This window comes from Chiloscyllium punctatum, chromosome 12 (genome assembly GCF_047496795.1).
Source record: "Chiloscyllium punctatum isolate Juve2018m chromosome 12, sChiPun1.3, whole genome shotgun sequence".
Classification (NCBI taxonomy): Eukaryota; Metazoa; Chordata; class Chondrichthyes; order Orectolobiformes; family Hemiscylliidae; genus Chiloscyllium; species Chiloscyllium punctatum.
Genome location: NC_092750.1, coordinates 19,549,175 through 19,566,720, shown reverse-complemented (window position 1 = coordinate 19,566,720; position 17,546 = coordinate 19,549,175). Strand labels below are relative to the sequence as shown.

The 17,546-nt window shown below is 41.7% G+C and overlaps 1 protein-coding gene across 3 annotated transcripts in view; it reads right to left on the bottom strand.

The window, feature by feature from the left end:
• Positions 1-17,546, bottom strand: part of lhfpl4a (LHFPL tetraspan subfamily member 4a) — a 191,553-nt gene that overhangs the window by 16,774 nt on the left and 157,233 nt on the right. Inside the window, exon 3 of one of the 3 annotated variants that reach the window (XM_072581991.1) lies at positions 13,813-15,570. The exons of 1 other annotated variant lie outside the window; for it this stretch is intronic. In XM_072581991.1, coding sequence (XP_072438092.1) covers positions 14,597-15,570 — 974 coding nt within the window. In that variant the 3' untranslated portion in view covers positions 13,813-14,596. Of the gene's footprint in view, positions 1-13,812; positions 15,571-17,546 lie in introns of those variants that run through there. One more of the 3 variants, XM_072581992.1, reaches the window with a different exon arrangement.

Below are 17,546 nucleotides of genomic sequence, written 5' to 3'. Positions count from 1 at the left end.
TTTCATATTTATGTAATTCTATAAATTTTTTTATGTTCACCTACATTCCACACACAGTATATCCAGATGATGAAAGAAAATTCACTGAACACTGCCTCAAATGTTATTATACTTAGTACAGAAGGTTTTTGTATTTCTTACGTTCGTAGTCCTCAGTACCTGCTTTAGTGACATACTAATACAAAGTACCCATTCCAAACTAGTGGTTTCGTCTTGACAATAGTGTCACATCTACCACCAATTTCCTTTTGACAATCAATCTTCAGTTCAATGGGTAGTTTGAGATCAAACCCAAGTCTGAAGATGCCAAAGGATTTGTTTTTGCGCACTTCAACAGGTTCTCCAGTGTAGCTTTTATCTCAATTTCTTTGACCCCCATCGATCCTGATTATGTAAAATAATCACTTCTTTTTGCTGAACAAGACACATTATTGAAATTAGTTAGAAACAGCAAGGGCACTATAAGATTTGGAAGCAGCAGAATCATAGGCAGTTGGACTGGTCAAATAACCCATCCAGCAAGAGAGTTGCACAAACTTATGCTTCATTTACAGATTTCACTATAAGAGGAACCAATCATTATTAGTGATTATATATCATTATATTATGGCATAGATTCCAGACCAGACCAGAGAGGTCTGTACCTGTAAGATTTTTTTGAACATTCACACATGGGACCCCCGTCGACTTTTCCACCCCCTGATGCTGCCTGGCTTGCTGTGTTCTTCCAGCCTCTAGCCTGTCTACATGGGCATCGCTGGCTGGCCAGTATTTATTATCCATGCCTAGTTGCCTTTGAACGGAGTGGCTTGCTAGAGCCATTACAGCAGGCAGTTGAGAGTCAACTACATTGCTGTTGGTCTGGAATCACATGTACACCAGATCAGATGAGGATGGTAGATTTTTTTTCTGAAGGACATTAGCAAACCAGATGGGCTTTTCCAACAATTGACAATGATTTTATGGTCAGCAGTAGATTCTTAATTCTTGAATTCATATTCCACCACCTGCTGTGACGGGATTCTAACCCGATTCCCCAGAACATTGTCTGAGTTTCTGGATTAATAGTCTAGCAATAATACCACGAGGCTATTGCTTCTCTTATTACATGACATGATGACATGTATTGCCTTGGTATAAAAGTATCCACATCACCTCAGTCTCTCATTGTGTCTTGGAATCAATCTGGTCTGTTCAGTCAATGAGTTATGTGAATGAAATGTATAGCAACATCAGTAAGCAGAGGACTCAGACTATGTGTATACAGTACATCTTTGATATTGTAGTCATGTATGTAGTTAGAGTGTTTTTAATAAACTTCAAGGCACCTGCCTCACAAGAATTTTACTTTCTGTGTTATATGTTATATAGACTAATATTCGGAAATCCTTAAAATCATATCATATATAACCTCACTCATGGAAACAAAGGAATACGTAAGTGTGATTTCAGACTGAAGAAGCAATTAATGTACTTGATAAGTTGAAATTCTAGCCTTACTCAGAGTCTGCCTACTTGCAAGTAAGATTAAACTGGTGAATCTATGGCACAGACGTGACTATGCCATAGATTCATGCAGGAGATACAGAATGGTTTGCCTGGTTTAGATCGATTAGTTTAGCAAGATGCTCAGGTCAGAATTTTAATGCAATGTCAATTCCTTTGAATATCAGTCTATCTCAATCACATTTCAAAGGCATTGGTGCCAGCAAAGAATAGTACCAAGGCACATCAGCACAGGTTAAAGTTGGAATACTGAGATAAAGCTACTCCTGAGACTGCAAACTAGCCTGCTGAGATGTGCCTTGCTTGTATCTATTAGATCTACTGACCAGGCTTGAGCACAACCAAAATATCTCATCCTCCCACAAAGATCCTGGGGGTAAGACAGATCCTGGGTAGTGAACATAGACCCATGAAGATGCACTGGTCAAGAAGGCACAACGCCTCTTCTTGCTCAGAAGACTTAGGAAATTTGGCATGTCCACATGGACCCTCACCAACTTCTGCAGATGCACCCATGGAACGCATTATTATGGATGCATCATGGCTTAGTATGGCAGTTGCTCTGCCCAAGACCATAAGAAACTACAGAAAGATGTGAATACAGCCCAAACCATCACGCAAGCCAAGGTCCAATCTGTGGACTCTACTTACGCTTATTGTTGCCACAGAAAGGCAATCAACATCATCAAAGACCACCTCCCCCCTCCCCCCCCAGCCATGCTGGTCATACTCTCTTCCGTCAGGCAGAAGACACAGAAGCTTAAACAGTACCGACAGGTTTAAGGGTTTAAGAACAGGTTGTTCCCTGCTGTTGTTCGGCTGCTAAATGGATGTTTCTAACTTCAAAGCTAGTGTTGTTCTTGCTTTCATGCATTTGCTGTGCAACTGCAACCTTGTATGCTTCACTCTGTCTAAACACCCTATCATCTGCACGTCCTTGTTCATTATGATCTGTCTGTACTGCAAAACAAAACTGTTCACTGTACTTAGGAACAATGTGACAGCAATAAATCAAATCAAATCAAACCAATTTGAGCTCAAACCATTACTAATGCTGTATCAAAAAAGATTCAAGCTAACTGTACCTCCTTTCAGATTTGCACTCAAGCAGTTCTGAGTTCTGCACTGAGATTAAAAGAAACACAGATTGCATTTTCACAAGGATTCTCAAGTTTACCTATTGTAACACATGGGGATGACAAACATAAATTGTTATATTTCATGTGGCACAATTTGTGAGTGGGCCGCTGTAAATTTGTAAATATATTATATGTTTTGTTTTTCATGTTCCTGAACATCATTTTATCAGAAAGGTCTCTGATGATATTTATAGAATCATAGTGTCATACAGCATGGAAACTGACCCTTTGATCCAACTAGTCACGGTGTGGCATGGTGGCTCAGTGGTTAGCACTGCTGCCTCACAGCACCAGGGACCTGGGTTCAATCCAGCCTCAGTCGACTGTGTGTGTGTGGAGTTTGCACATTCTACTGTGTCTGCGTGAGTTTCATCAGGGTGCTTTGGTTTCCTCCCACAATCCAAAGATGTGCAGGTAACGTGAATTGACCATACTTAGTTGGCCATAGTGTAGGTTATTAGTCAGGGGGTAAATACAGGGTACGGAAATGAGTCTGGGTGGGTTACTCTTCAGAGGGTCGTGTGGACTTGTTGGGCTGAAGGGCTTGTTTCCACACTGTCAGGATTCTTCTAGTCCATTCTGAACATAATCCCAAACTAAACTAGTCCTCCCTGCCTGCTCCTGGCCCATATCCCTCCAAATCTTTCCTATTCATGTATTTATCCAAATATCATTTAAACATTATAATTGTACCACAACCACCACTTCCTCTGCAATTTCATTTTGCACGCGAACCACCTCTGTGTAAAACACTTGCCTCTCATTTTTTTAAAAATCTCTCTCCTCTCACCTTAACAATATGTCCCCTAGTTTTGAAATCCCCATCTTAAGGAAAAGACAACTACCATTAACTCTATCAATACCTCTCATTACTTTATAAACTTCTATAAGGTCACTTCTCAATCTCCTATATTCCAGTGAAAACAGTCCCAGCCTTTTCATCCTTTCTTTATAACTCAAACCGTCTATGCCCGGTAACATCCTAATAAATGTCTCCAGCTTAAGAATACACTTCCTATAACTGGGTGACCAGAACTGGACACAGTATTCCAGAACAGGCCTCACCAATGTCCTGTACAACCTCAACATGACTTCCCAGCTGTTATACTCAAAGGACTTTGCAATGAAGGCAAGTGTGCCAAGTGCCTTTTCAACCATCTTGTCTATAGTGATGCAAACTTCAAAGAATTGTTTACCTGAACACCTAGGTCCCTTCATCATCTTCAAAGTGTTTTCAGGTTGATCCACCAGCTTACAGGAACTGCTCAATGGCACATGATTGGCAGTGTTTGAAGGAGTGGTGGTTGGCTGGCAGGCTGCAGATAAAGTGGTACAGATCTTTCAGCAAAAGCCAAAATGTGCACAATATTGATGGTATGCCTACAATTCCCTGCTCAAGAGGGCATACTTTGAAGCTCCCAACAATTTTCAGGATTGGGCATTATTTAATTGAGCAGTAGCTGGCAAATAAAACCAACAGCAACCTCAGTAGCTTCAGACCTTGAAGGCAAGGAACTATTCATGAGGACACAGAGAGTTTAATGTTTGGGATGGTCAGGCAGAAATGAGGCAGAAGATCCTTTAAAGTCCCAGAAAAGTCTTCAAACAAAAGCAAAAGTGCGCTTTTACAGAACAGTCTCTTTGAGGATCATTTATTAGGTTGGGCAATGCCAAATAAAATTAAAACAATATGTTCTTCATATGCTCTGCCTGTTTTTCTATGTAAAACATAATTGGTATCCAAGTATACACTTAAACAGTCTCCTGTTCTATCTTGACTGTGGCTGTTGGATGTCCATTGAAAAAAAGTCATCATGGAATCCCTACTGTGTGGAAACAGGCCCTTTGGTCCATTGAGCCCACACCAAACCTCAGAAGATCATGCCACCCAGACCCAACCCTTACTATATCCCTGTAAGGAGAAAGTGAGGACTGCAGATGCTGGAGATCAGAGCTGAAAATGTGTTGCTGGAAAAGCGCAGCAGGTCAGGCAGCATCCAAGGAAGGTTAGGAAGGTGGTGCTGAGTTTGAGGGTTGGGACTGAGACAAGGTGGGGGGAGGGGAAATGAGGAAACTGGAGAAATCTGAGTTCATCCCTTGTGGTTGGAGGGTTCCTAGGCGGAAGATGAGGCGCTCTTCCTCCAGCCATCGTGTTGCTATGGTCTGGTGATGGAGAAGTCCAAGGACCTGCATGTCCTTGGTGGAGTGGGAGGGGGAGTTGAAGTGTTGAGCCATGAGGTGGTTGGGTTGGTTGGTCCGGGTGTTGGGGGGACAGGCCACCTACTTGCAGAACGTTTTAGAGAACACCTCTGACACCCGGACCAACCAACCCAACCACCCCGTAGCTCAACACTTCAACTCCCCCTCCCACTCCACCAAGGACATGCAGGTCCTTGGACTTCTTCATCGCCAGACCATAGCAACACGACAGCTGGAGAAAGAGTGCCTCATCTTCCACCTAGGAACCCTCCAACCACAAGGGATGAACTCAGATTTCTCCAGTTTCCTCATTTCCCCTCCCCCCACCTTGTTTCAGTCCCAACCCTCGAACTCAGCACCACCTTCCTAACTTGCAATCTTCTTCCTGACCTCTCCGCCCCCACCCCCGGTCCTGCCTATCACCCTCACCTTAACCTCCTTCCACCTATTGTATTTCCAACGCCCCTCCCCCAAGTCCCTCCTCCCTACCCTTTATCTTAGCCTGCTTGGCACACTCTCCTCATTCCTGAAGAAGGGCTCATGCCCGAAACGTCGATTCTCCTGCTCCTTGGATGCTGCCTGACCTACTGCACTTTTCCAGCAACACATTTTCAGCTTTGTGTCTCTGTAACCCTACATTTCCCATGGCTAATCCACCTAGCCTGCACATCCTTGGACACTATGAGCAATTTAACATGGCCAAGGAAACACACACAGACATGGGGATAATGTGCAAACTCCAGACAGACAGTCATCTGAGGACAGATTCGAACCTGGGTCCCTGGTGCTCTGATGCAGCAGTGCTGGCTACAAATTGAGTCATTGACACATGGTGTCCGAGATTCACACAGGATTTCTTCCATTGGCCACCCAGTCATTTTTAAGGCAGGAAATGTGCAGCACGTGGTTAAAACTCTCCCCCAGGAATCTATTTTCAGTGATATTGTTATAATATTAGAGTCCATCTAATACAGATTGTTAGCCTTTGATGCAATGAACTGGACAGTAACTGTCTAGTTAAAATCTTTTAGCTTTGTGCATACCCATTGGAAATACAATAGCCCATTGCTAATAGCCCTTAAGATGGCAGCTGGAAGCCTCCACCTTGAATAACTGCTGTTGGCCTGGTGCAGCTACAGCTACAATGCTATGGTAGGGAGTTCCAGGTTTTTGCCCCATTGACATTGAAGGAACGATGATAAAGATCTGAGTCAGGAAGGATACGTAGTTTGGAGGTGAACTTGCGGGTGGTGATATCCCCATGCATCCAGATGTGTTTGGAAGGTGCTGACAAAGGTACAATGCTGGTCCATCGCATGACATGGAAATGTAGTTGGAAGCTTATCTCAGGGTCAAATCTGACAGCAGTGTTGCAAGCACCTGGCTCTGCTTTGGATAGTTTCTAAGGAAAAGGCAGAGTCAGTGACTCAGGAACAGGGTTTGTGATGGTTCCAGACAGACAGACCTCAGCAGTGGGAACAAGCACACTGAGCCCTGGCAACTTTGCAAAGTCCATCTGACTAACATCTGTGGGCTTGTGTCAAAATTATGAGAGCTGTCCTCCAGACTACTCAAGTAGCCCACCATAGAAATACATGCCAAATCATACCTTATAGACAGTATTCCAGGCACCTCCATCACTATCCTGTCTATGCCCTATCGCATCAATAGAATTGACAGAACAGCAATATACAGTCAAGAAGGAGTTGCCTTGCAAGATCTCGACATTGATTCTGAAGCCATGAAATTTCATGGCATCAGGTCAAACATGGGCAAGGAAATCTCCTGCTGATTACCACTTACAGTCTTCCCTAAAGGGTAAATTTGCTTGAAGCTGCTGTACTGTTGTCAGAAGCACACAATAGTGTACTATGTAGCATGTAGAGTTACAGGCAGCTGTTCCTTTAAACATATAATAGTGTGCCAAAGGGCTCTTCATTTCCCCAACATTAAGTGAATGGAATCCGACAGGAAACTGAGAACTGTAAATCACATCAAAGGAAAGAACAACGTGATGCTTGGTTAGAAATAATAAAAGGACAGAATTTCTTGCCTTTGCTCCAAGTGTTTTGTCCAGTGCAATGAGTGTGCATAATTAACAATGCTGCAAACTTGTGACACTTTGAACTTCAAAGAGTTTATATACTCTTTTGCTTTGCAAATCTTAATCAGTTACCCTGTTCCTGAGATCAGTTTGGAGTCAAGTCTTACATTATATCAAAAGCTGAGCCTACCTAAAGATTAGATTCCCACAGTGTGGAAACAGGCCCTTCAGCCCAACAAGTCCACACCGACACTCCGAAGCGTAACTCACCCAGGTCCATTTCCCTCTGACTAATGCACCTAATACGATGGGCAATTCAGCATGGCCAATTCACCTAACCTGCTTATCTTTGGACTGTGGGAGGAAACCAGAGCATCTGGAGGAAACCCACACAGACAGGGGAGAATGTGCAAACTCCACACAGACAGTTGCCCAAGCCTGGAATACGAACCTGGGTCCCTGGTGCTATGAGGCAGCAGTACTAACCACTGAGCCACTGTGCCTGAAGTAGGGAGTAATGTAAGAAGGATGTCATGGTTAATTAATTCAATTACATGTAAAAAAATACAGTCCACAAAAACGTGTGACTTAATATTTTATGACTCCCTTTATCACAGATCTGTAGACAGTTTACTTAGTGCACAGTAGCAAAAATGTAAATGTGTCATTTGCAAACGTGCTTATAATGTTGCTACATACTCATCAAAGAGGAAACCTTCCCCTTACTTCAACAGATTCCCCAGGGGTTAATTTCCCAGGGGTTAGTTTGTTAGCTAAAAGACCCAGCTAGTGAATTGTGTTTTCTCAGGGAAAGGGGCTAGGGAACAAAAACTTGGTCACTTTAACAGAAACGCTAATTCTGATTTCTCTCCACAGATGTTGCCAGACCTACAGAGCTGTTCCAGCAATGTTTGCTTTTGTTATGGAGTGCAACAATCAGTTTCCCCATCCTCTTCTTTGGAGATCCCTCGTGTCTCTCAGCCAATTTTAGTTGATGACATTAGAGACCAAATTAACGCAAGGTACAAAATATCTATTTTGAAGCTTACTCAAACAAGGTTCGACAGTTTACAATCTACAGAAGTAAGACTGTGTAGAATGTTGAATGCACACAACATTGATGTGGTTGCTTCAGAGTTGATAAGTTAAAACTTGTTTGAGCCTATATCCAGGTGGGAGTCGGGATAGGGAGTGATTTTCTAATCAAAACAATGCAAGCAAAGAATAACAGACAGGATAGATCGAGTGAACCCTTAGAAGAGTATAAAGGCAGTAGGAGTATAGTTACGAGTGAAATCAGGAGGGCAAAAAGGGGACATGAGATACTGTTGGCAAATAGAATTAAAGAGAATCTACAGGGGTTTTACAAATATATTAAGGACAAAAGGGTAACTAGGGAGAGAATAGGGCCCCTCAAAGATCAGCAAGGCGGCCTTTGTGTGGAATCACAGAAAATGGGGGAGATACTAAATGAGTATTTTGCATCAGTATTTACTGTGGAAAAGGATATGGAATGTAGGGAAATAGATGGTGACACCTTGCAAAATATCCATATTACAGAGGAGGAAGTGCTGGATCTCTTGAAACGCATAAAGGTGGATAAATCCCCAGGATCTGATCAGGTGTATTCTAGAACTCTGTGGGAAGCTAGAGAAGTGATTGCTGGGCCTCTTGCTGAAATATTTGTATCATCGATAGTCACAGGTGAGATGCCGGAAGACTGGAGGTTGACAAACGTGGTGCCACTGTTTAAGAAGGGTGGTAAGGACAACCCAGGGAGCTATAGACCTGTGAGCTTGATGTCAGTGGTGGGCAAATTGTTGGAGGGAATCCTGAGGGATAGGATGTACATGTATTTGGAAAAGCAAGGTCTGTTTAGGGATAGTCAACATGGTTTTGTGCGTGGGAAATCATGTCTCATGAAGAAGTAACAAAGAGGATTGATGAGGGCAGAGCGGTAGATGTGATCTATATGGACTTCAGTAAGGCGTTTGACAAGGTTCCCAATGGGAGAGTAGTTAGCAAGGTTAGATCTCACGGAATACAGGGAGAACTAGCCATTTGGATACAGAACTGGCTCAAAGGTAGAAGACAGAGAATGGTGGTGGAGGGTTGTTTTTCAGACTGGAGGCCTGTGACCAGTGGAATGCCACAAGGATCGGCGCTGGGTCCTCTACTTTTTGTCATTTACATCAATGATTTGGATGTGAGTATAAGAGGTACAGTTAGTAAGTTTGTAGATGACACCAAAATTGGAGGTGCAGTGGACAGCGAAGAGAGTTACCTCAGATTACAACAGGATCTTGACCAGATGGGCCAATGGGCTGAGAAGTGGCAGATGGAGTTTAATTCAGAAAAATGCGAGGTGCTGCATTTTGGGAAAGCAAATCTTGGCAGGACTTATACACTTACTGGTAAGGTCCTCGGGAGTGTTGCTGAACAGAGATCTTGGAGTGCAGGTTCAAAGCTCCTTGAAAGTGGAGTCGCAGGTTGATAGGATAGTGAAGAAGACATTTCGTATGCTTTCCTTTATTGGTCAGAGTATTGAGTATGGGAGTTGGGAGGTAATGTTGCAGCTGTTAGGCCACTTTTGGAATATTGCATGCAATTCTGGTCTCCTTCCGATTGGAAAGATTTGTGAAACTTAAAAGGGTTCAGAAAAGATTTACATGGATGTTGCCAGGGTTGAAGGATTTGAGCTATAGGGAGAGGTTGAACAGGCTGGAGCTGTTTTCCCAGGAGCATTAGAGGTTGAGGGGTGACCTTATAGAGGTTTACAAAATCATGAGGGGCATGGATAGGATAAATAGACAAAGTCTTTTCCCTGGGGTCGGGGAGTCCAGAACTAGAGGGCATAGGTTTAGGGTGAGAGGGGAAAGATATAAAAGAGACCTAAGGAGCAACTTTTTCATGCAGAGGGTAGTACGTGTATGGAATAAGCTGCCAGAGGAAGTGGTGGAGGCTGATACAATTGCAACATTTAAAAGGCATTTGGATGGGTATATGAATAGGAAGGGTTTGGAGGGATATGGATCAGGTGCTGGCAGGTGTGACTAGATTGGGTTGGGATATCTGGTCGGCATGAATGAGTTGGACCGAAGGGTCTGATTCCATGCTGTACATCTCTATGACCTATGACTCTAATTCAGCTCCTTAAATTGGACTTTTCCACAGATTTGTTCATCATAAATGAACACAAAATACATAACTGTCTGCAGTCATTGTGAATTAATGGTTAGTTAATCTAATAATTGTAACCTCCCCAGTACTCTGAATAACAAAGATAAATTTACAGTCTGGTTCATTATTTGATTATAAATACATCAACTAAATACCCCCTCCTCCAGTTCTGAAGATTGATCAAGATAACAGTAGTTGAGAGTGTGGTGCTAGAAAAGCACAACAGGTCAGGCAGCATCTCAGGAGCAGGAGAATCAATGTTTCAGGCATAAGCCTTTCACCAGGATGAAGGGCTCATACCCAAAATGTCAATTCTCCTGCTCCTGGGATGCTGCCTGACCTGCTGTGCTTTTCTAGCACCACACTCTCAAGTCTGATCTCTGTCATCTGCAGTGCCAATACGTAATTCTGTTCATCTTTTCTCTGTGTTTAAGGTGAAGTTGTCATATTTTTAACAGACCAAAGAGCTTTTTTTCTCATTAGAGACAGATGACTGCCCACAATTTAACCTGAGAGTCACCATACCTCAGGCAAGGTAAGGAGAGAGATTGAGAAGGTGAGTCCTTCATGGTAACCTCAGCCAGTGCTGGGGTCAAACTACTTTAGAAACCAGCCAACTGAGCTAAATTATGGTCGAGACATTTGTGATCACAAATAGTAAACTACTGACAAAAACCAAAAGACTACAAATGCTCCAACTCAGCAATAAAAGTGACAAATAAGGTATATGTGAAACAGTTTTTCACTTTTGGTGTCATGCAGTCAAGGGGAGTTTAATGCCTTCTGATGAAAGCTAAAACTTTGTCTTAGCCTTGATTTCAAAGAGCTCTACTAGACCATTGAGGCATTTTAATCTCGCAGATTCACCATTTTTGTGGCCTTTGTAAACAAGGTTCAGTTTTGTGCCATTAAGTGTGCAATTTTGTACTCTGAACTCATGGCTATTGAGAACTGAGTTGAGACTGCACAATGAATTTCATTTAGGCCCATATAGCCAGGAGATCACAAATGACTTTAATCTGGTTGGAGTGGCTTCCTGATTAGAAATCAAAAGACATTTGACCAATCCAGTCACCTTTGTAAAATCTTTTTAATCATTCAGGATTGGAATCAAGAAATTCTTCAATTGTCATTTATTAAGGTGTCTTTTGTGTGATGAAAAGTTAAATGCTTAGTAAATTTGCAGATGACACTAAAATTGTGGCATAGTAGACAATGAAGAAGGTTTTTCAAGATTACAAAGGGATCTTGATCAAATGGGTCAATGGGCTGAAAAATGGCAGATGGAGTTCCATCTGGATAAATGTGAGAAATTGCATTTTGGTATAATAAAGAAGGGCGGGGCTGATATAGTTAATGGCAGGGCCTTGGGTAGCGTTGTCGAACAAAGGGACCTAAGAGTGCAGGTACATAATTCTTTAAAGTTTGTGCCACATATAGACAGGGTGGTTAAAAAGGCATTTAGTATGCTTACCTTCATTACTCAGTCCTTTGAGTATGGGAGTTGGTACATTATATTGAGGATGTATAGGACATTGGTGAAGCCTCTTCTGGAATACTGTGTCCCATTCTGGTCACCCAGTTATAGAAAGTATATTATCAAACTGGAGAGGGTTCAAAAGAGATCTACCAGGGTGTTTCTGGGCATGGAAGGTTTGAGTTATAAAGAAAGGCTGGATAGGCTGGGACTGTTTTCACTGGAGTGTAGAAGGTTGAGAGGTGACCTGGTAGAAGTTATAAAATAATGAGAGGTGTAGATAGAGTTGATAGTAGTTGTCTTTTCCCTAAGATGGGGAATTTCAAGACTGGGGACACATTTTTAAGGTGCGAGGTGAGAGATTTGAAAAAAGACATGAGAGGCAAATGTTTTACACAGCAAGTGGTTTGCATGTCGAACAAACTTCCTGAGGAAGTGGTAGGTGTGGATACAATTACAACTTTTAAAAACCATTTGGATAGATACATGGATGGCAAAGATTTGGAATGGGCCAGAAGCAGGCAGGTGGGACTAGTTTAGTTTGGGATTATGTTCAGCATGGACTGGTTAGACCAAAGAGGCTGTTTCCATACTATATGACTCTATGACTATGACTCTATGTAAAATAAATTAAAACTTAATTCCAAACTTGGTCCAACAGATATACTGATTAAGAGATGGACAAATGTCCAGATGTTAAAATACCATATCATTTCCTGATTTATCACTTGTTAATACTTGGATGTTGAAGACATTTTGACACAAATTCCCCATGATTCGATCAATTGAAGCCAACCACTTTAGCATTCTCTCGTGAAATTCCTGTTGCTTTTTGATATAAAACATAGGAACACAAGAAAGTCATTTGGCCCATGAAACCAGTTCCACCATTCAACTTGGCCATGGCTGATATTTTGCCTCAAAACCATTCTCCCTCACTATCCCCATATCCAGTGATGTCTTTAAGATCTTGAAACCTTTTGATCTCAGTCTTGAATATACCCAATGATTGAGCCTCCACTGCTCTCTGGGAAGAGAATCCCAAGAATTCAGTGCCCTTTGAGTGAAGAAATTCCTTTGCATCCCAATGCTAATTGACCTATCGCTTATTCTGAGACTGTGTCCCTGGTTGTTGAGCCTCCAGCCAGGTTTCTATCGGGTAAACATTTTTGCATGCTTCAATGAGATGATTTATCATTTTTGTAAAGTCCAGACAATATAGGCCCAGTTTCCATAATCTGTCATCTTGGGATGATCCCATCATCCCAGGAATCAGTCTGGTGAATCTTCAATGCTCTCACTCTGTAGGGTATGTCCTTTCTTAAGTAAGAAGACTAAACTGTTTACAACCATACAGGTGCAGTCCCACTAGGACTCTATACAACTGCAGAAAGACTGCTTTACTCTTGTTGTTAAATTCTTTGCAATAGAGGTCAACATACCATTTGCCTTCCATTGTTTGCTGAACTTACATATTGGCTTTCAATGATTTATGAACATGGACAACCAAGTCCTTTTGGACATCTGAACTTCTCAATCTCTCGCAATTTAAGATATATTCTGCATTTCAGCTTTTCCTACCAAAGCAGAGAATTCACTGGATTTTATTTGGAAATCTGTATTCTTTCCCCCAACCACATAACATTTATTTGGTAAGAGGAGAATGACAACATATTGTTTTCATTGGCTCAATAAATATGGAGCAAATCAGACAAATGTCTGTATTTATGTGACAATTTCCATAGATTAGTCTTCCATCAAAAGAGTTAAATTGTTCAGATACAATATAAAAATAATCAACAAAACCTCTAACCAGGTCTCAATGTTGTGGTCCACATTTCTCACATTTGTACTCTCTTCGATGATGGGAAAGCATGAGGAGAGAGGGAACCGATCTACATACATATGCATGCAGGTAGTGATAGGACAAGGGCTTGGGAAAGTGTTGCTCATAGGATGTGAACAGTAACATAGAGATCTGGGATTTGATTGCTCCACATGTGAGTACCATCCAGTCAATCCCATTACTCTGCCTGCAGCTTTCAAAGTTACACGTACCTTGAATTTTCTTTGGCCATCCAAGCTTCTAGTAGAGATTGTACAGAGGCCAGTATGCATGTTGATTGAGGCATTCAAAGTGCATTCTTCATTATTTGTTAATTTCTTCAAGAGAGAACAGTTCCGAAGGCAGCTGAAGTCTGCAGTGTTTCAGGTTTTAATTTCAAATTGAGTTTGGCTTCACACAAACTGCGTAACCCTGAAAATGTTCTTATCTGCATCAACTGAGAGGAATTCCACTCCCTAAACATGCGGATGCTCTGAGGGAAAGAGCATCACATCATGTAGATGACTGCAAAAATTCCTGTATCAATACACACTCCCTGTGTTTTACACAATTCATGTGTAGCAGCATTGATTGAGGAGAGCAGCAGTGCGCAAGCTTGGCTGTTGGGCAAGCGAGGATATGCTGGAAAACCTGTGGAAGAAAAGCAGAAAGTGTCTTCAGCGTTCTGGGAGTTGTGGGGGGAGGTCCCACAACTGATCTGACGCGCTTGACTGAAGCCAAGATGGAGGTATTTCATTCTGCCAGCCAGAGGTTCAAATCATTGTAGCGGGCCCTGTGTTATTCAATCTGGCCAATAAGGAGAGTGTTCAATTTGATGAGCAGTGAATGTACATATTGTAAGCGGAGGTCACGGATCTTGAACAGCTTGCCCCAAAAGGGTGATTGTCTTGGCACCTGGCTTGGAAACTACTTCAGATGAAGAAGAGACAAACTGCCTTGTTTGTGCTGTTTACAGAAATAACATTGATGCTCATAAAAACACAAGTCTGTATTTATCTTCAGTCTTATTGAATTAACACATAGCACTGCAATCATATAAATGTGAACTCAATATTCAAATAACCTGCACGAAAGGGAAACACTTTCATACATTTCATTCACTATACATGTGGTACCATTCAAGTTTTAGAGACTTAACAAATAACTGAAGCAAATACAAGAAGTTAAATGACCTTTTTATTTACAAATTAATGAAATGTGCGTGCCTAATGTTTGTACTGTGGTAGTTTTTCCAGTGTAACTTTACAGCATCTTTTTAGCGAGTGTCCACTGCTGGTGGACTGTGACCCCATCAGAGCAATATCAGTGGAAGAAAGAGACACATCAATTTGTGGAGCATGGATAATGGAGACAGAAGAGGCACTAGCTGATGTCTGTGCGTCATGGCAAGTGATCTCCTGACACATCTGTAAGGCAGGCCCAATGTCTACTTGATAGGTTTCTGTGGTTATAGTACTTGAGCTTGTCACCAATAAAGACAAATTGCTGGCATGAGTGCCATTGTTTGACCTTGGATGCCCAAAGGTTTGCTCCAGCGTGCTTTCCATGTGTTCCAGGCGACCATCCAGCTGGTTGAAGCCAGTTTTCATGGCATCCCTAAGCTCTGAAAAGCCTTCCCTGATAACTGTCTGCAATCCTTCTTTGAGATCTACCAACCCTTCCTTCAGAACTGATACCAAGTCACTCACCCCGTGGGTGACCATGCAGGTCTGCACAGCACCCATTCTTGCATCCAACGCTTCATTAATATCAAAGAGAGAGCCTTGAATTTCTTCTAATCTTTGATCGACAGATTTGTGGAAGTGCTTCACTGCCTGGTGAATATCCTGTTGATGTACCAATACTTTTGCCTTGAAGGCTTGTCCACCAATATCCGTCTCCACATTTTCATGGCCAGGTGATTCCTCTTTATGACTGCTGCAATCAGCAACAGACCTGTCCAACTCACCATCTTCCACTGGCACTGTTAACTCTTCGATGTCATTTTCAACATTTTCATGTGCGGGGGATCTAACTAATGATTGTGATGAAGGCGAAATAGGAGCTGTGCTGGTGAGCACAACTTGAGCAGTGGGCGACGCAGAAGCTGTTGTCGAGGCAGATGTTGTTGGCTGGGCAGGAGCCTCTGAAACTGGGGGAGAATTCTGAGTTGTGACCGAGGCAGAGAGTCCTGATGTCTCTGTGGAGAGGAGAATGTCAGTAAGTTAGCATGACTCTGCCTTTAGAATGTTCAAGTCCTTACAAATAAACAAAATTGCACTTCACTCAATAATATCCAACTATTTATGTAAGTAATATATTGTTCTGTTCTGGATTCATTGCATTTGTTAAAATAACTCAATATTATTAAGATAAAAAACACGATAACAATTACTTACCAGACGGTGTGGAGACAATTCCTGGCTCATGGTTCCCCATATCATGCAGGGTTTCAGCAGGCAAGAGCTGGAGGACTTTCCCCTTTGTCAGTGTTAATACCTTATGGCTGTGTTCCTTCACTAGTTCCATTTTGTAGATCAGTTTTGTTTTGGTACTCTTTAGGGATTATTTAAACCTGTTCGGCTAACCTGCCTGGATCATTATGTGCCACATAGGGGAGAATTTAACTCATTCACAAAACATATTCACCTACAGAATTAAAATCAGGTGCTTGGAGCATTTATTCCTGAACAATTGCCTCCCTTCAAAATTTTATTCATCACTCCTCGCACTCTCCCACACAACCCAAGACCCAAAACTCTGGAATTTAGGATCAAATCTAATGATCAATGGTACATTTTCTGTACTAACATATGTAATAAGATTGGGCAGCTCCAATGAGTTTCTAATAGGCAAGAGACCATCTGATTGAAGTGCTAATTGTGCAACAAAACTAACACTAAATTAAAAATCTTTCTTAGGTTAGCCATGACAAATCTTGGTAATACTAAATTAAGAACTACATGCAACATATGAGGGAATGTTTTTCTGAAACAGCACAGAGGCAATTACTGAATTTTGAGTCTTACTTGCTGGGGATGCTTTATACAATCCCCAAAATTGACACATGGATCAATTGTATAAAATTAAAACTTAGCAAAATGCTCTATATTGGAAACACCTGGTGTTTGAGTCAGAATCACATTCCATATTTGTACAATAGCTTATAAATATTTTTTCATAATGAGCAAAGGATGACAAAGGGACATTTTCTCTGCTTGTTGTATGTCCTGAACTAAAACCTCCATAAGGGATGTGTTTATGATTTTGTTACAATAACAAATTGAGGAAATTTCATGTAATATGCACAGACTCAGATGATTGGTGAAAATTTCCATTCTGATTCGTAGCTTCATGTGTGAAATTAATGATCACGCCACGACTTCAGTCATTGAGAATAATTTAGGCATCTCTCAATTCATCACAAGTAATGACAGAAAAATCCTTTTGTAACTAACTGCAATTATTTTTCAATAAACCTGCACTGATGGCATCACACGGTTGCTTAATTTGTGTGTGAATGTCATCATGGATCAGATATGTGGTGCACACAGACTGTTGGTGACAGCACTGAAGCTGCTTCTAGCATAGTTTATGATCGCAAATCTGAATCGAATTCCTTATTGAAGCAATGACACTGCTGGCAGAATATTAAAACCAATTATATTGGGTTATCGGCCTTGGATGTGAATTTACATTCACAATTCTGACCTCGGTGATTTCCTATGTCAGTTTTATTGTCAAGGGAAAGATGTACAATAGTGATGTGGTGCATCTACACAAGGCCAAAGGGAGAACTGGAATGACAGTCGCCTTTTTCGGGTGGGGGACAGGAGGGATGGAGGGAGATTACTGTATCCTATAATATCTGCTTATAGAGGAGCAATGGAAGAATATAGAAGCACATTTTCTCCCGACCTCATGGGTAATTCGTATGGGTCAGAGAGACAGAGAGTCAGTAAGAGAAGAAAAATAACAAACAAGACAAGATGTGTGTTTGCACTTGTAATCTAATCTTTCAGGTTTTCATGTCGTAAGAGTTTGTACTCGCATCCTGGGGTCTGTGGTGCAATTCAAATTGAGACATTGACATGTAGATGCTCCCAGTTTATCCATTATTCTCAACATATTGTTATAAAATGAAAATTCAGTACAGTTTTGCAGCCAAGGCTGAAT